The following is a 1987-nucleotide window of genomic DNA, read 5'->3' as shown; positions in this document are numbered from 1 at the left end:
CTGCTCCGAGCCCCGAGCCCCCGCGCCCCGCACCGCTGCTCCAAGCCCCGAGCCCCCGCGCCCCGCACCGCTTTGGGTCGGGCCGGGCCGGAGGTGAAGAGGCCACAGAGAAGCGGGGCGGAAAATCGCTTTTGTCAGGAGCTTCAGAGTTTGGATGCAGAGGAAGTTACTCCTTCAGCACCGGGCAGGGGGGCTTCAGAGTGTCTGTGTGTCCTGTCTGTGTGTCTGTGTCTGTGTGTCTTGTCTGTGTGTGTACCTGTGTGTCTGTGTCAGTGTGTGTGTGACTGTGTGTGTCTGTGTCTTGCCTGTGTCTGTCTGTGTGTCCTGTCTGTGTGTCTTGTCTGTGTCTGTGTGTCTTGTCTGTGTGTGTACCTGTGTGTCTGTGTCTGTGTGCCTATGTGTGTCTTGTCTGTGTCTGTGTGTCTGTGTGTGCCTGGTGTATCTTGTCTGTGTCTGTGTGTCTGTGTGTCTTGTTTGTGTGTGTCTGTATCTTGCCTGTGTCTGTCTGTGTGTCCTGTATGTGTGTCTTGTCTGTGTCAGTGTGTATACCTGTGTGTCTGTGTCTGTGTGTCTGTGTGTGTACCTGTGTGTCTGTGTGCCTATGTGTGTCTTGTCTGTGTCTGTGTGTCTGTATGTACCTGTGTGTATCTTGTCTGTGTCTGTGCGTCTTGTCTGTGTCTATCTGTCTGTGTGTGTGTGTGTGTGTTGTCTGTCTGTGTGTGGCACACATAGGCTCATAGGAAGCAGCGCACACAGGCTGTACGGTGTGTGAACACTCGGGTTCTCTGTCACACTAGCCGGGCGCTGTGGAAGCGGTGTGGGTGATTTCCGTGGGACGGTGGCGTGCACAGCCTGCTCGCCCCAGTGAGGCTCTGGTTCACCCTTGGTGGGCGCTGGTGGCGCTGGTGGCGCTGGTGGAGTTGGAGATGCCGAGCCGCACTCCACACAAGCGTCCCTTGGAGAAATTGCAATGCTGTTTTTCAGACTTCCGGCCGTGGGGCTGTCTTTGGCTCTGTGCATGCTTTGGCTCTGTGCATGCTTTGTTGCTTCGCTCCTTTTCTTGATCGCCGTGATTCTTGAGACAGCCTCACCTCATTAACTCAAGCTGGCCTCAGACTTTACGTCCACCTTGGCCTCTTGAGTCCTGGGATCTGCTTAGGTGTGTGTCACCATACCTGGCCCGCATTTTGCTTTTGATTTTATGACTAAATATAAAGAGTGCAGGTGAATGGTGATGAAGACTATACTGTGTGTAAAGAATGTGTGTGTTGTTATGAAGAGTTCCTGTGCGTCCTTCGGAAGCCTGGAGGTTGCTCCTTGGGAACAGGGGAGAGGGGTAGCATCTGTGCATCGTTATTAGAATGACAGAGATTCCTCCAGCCTGCGCGGGGGCAGAGTGTGTGCAGGAGCCACAGTGTCTGTCTCCATTTCTGTGCCCGTCACCCCCAGCCCCGCCCCTGGAGGCCTGGCAGGCCCCGCCCCCGCCGTCTGGCCTGTGACTGCCCAGGTGCATCTTCAGGCCTGGCTAGCAAGTCAGCGTGTGACCATTTGTTTTCTTGTTGGCCGTAGACCAGGAAGGAGGAGGCGGAAGGCCAGGTTCGGTCCACCCATGAGTAAGAGCAAGTACTCCGTAGGACCCATGTCCTCTGTGGTGGTCCCGGCAAAGGAGACCAACTCCACAGGCCCCAGAGAGGTGGAGCTCATCCTGGTCAAGGAGCAGAACGGGGTGCAGCTCACCAACTCCACCCTCATCAACCCACCCTCCCCTCCCGGGGAGGCCCAGGAGCGGGAGACCTGGAGCAAGAAAATCGACTTTCTGCTCTCTGTTATTGGCTTTGCTGTGGACCTGGCTAATGTCTGGCGGTTTCCATACCTGTGCTACAAAAATGGCGGAGGTGAGAGCACATGGGGGCAGGGTGTGGGGTCCAGGGCCATGGTGAGCAGAGCCATGGGGGGCAGGGTGTGGGGGCAGGGCCATGGGGGCAGG

General features: G+C 56.6%; 1 protein-coding gene across 1 annotated transcript in view; it reads left to right on the top strand.

Annotated features, from left to right (window-relative positions):
- The first annotated feature begins 1606 nt into the window (after window positions 1-1606).
- The window catches only part of Slc6a3 (solute carrier family 6 (neurotransmitter transporter), member 3), a 35640-nt gene continuing 35259 nt past the window's right edge, over window positions 1607-1987 (top strand). Inside the window, exon 1 of the mRNA XM_013013853.1 lies at window positions 1607-1895. Within this exon, the coding sequence (XP_012869307.1) occupies window positions 1610-1895 (286 nt within the window). The 5' untranslated portion in view covers window positions 1607-1609. The remainder of the gene's footprint in view (window positions 1896-1987) is intronic.

Source organism: Dipodomys ordii, unplaced genomic scaffold (genome assembly GCF_000151885.1).
Source record: "Dipodomys ordii isolate 6190 unplaced genomic scaffold, Dord_2.0 Scaffold21, whole genome shotgun sequence".
Classification (NCBI taxonomy): Eukaryota; Metazoa; Chordata; class Mammalia; order Rodentia; family Heteromyidae; genus Dipodomys; species Dipodomys ordii.
Note: the sequence above shows the minus strand (reverse complement) of the source record. Positions and strands in the feature narration are given on the sequence as shown.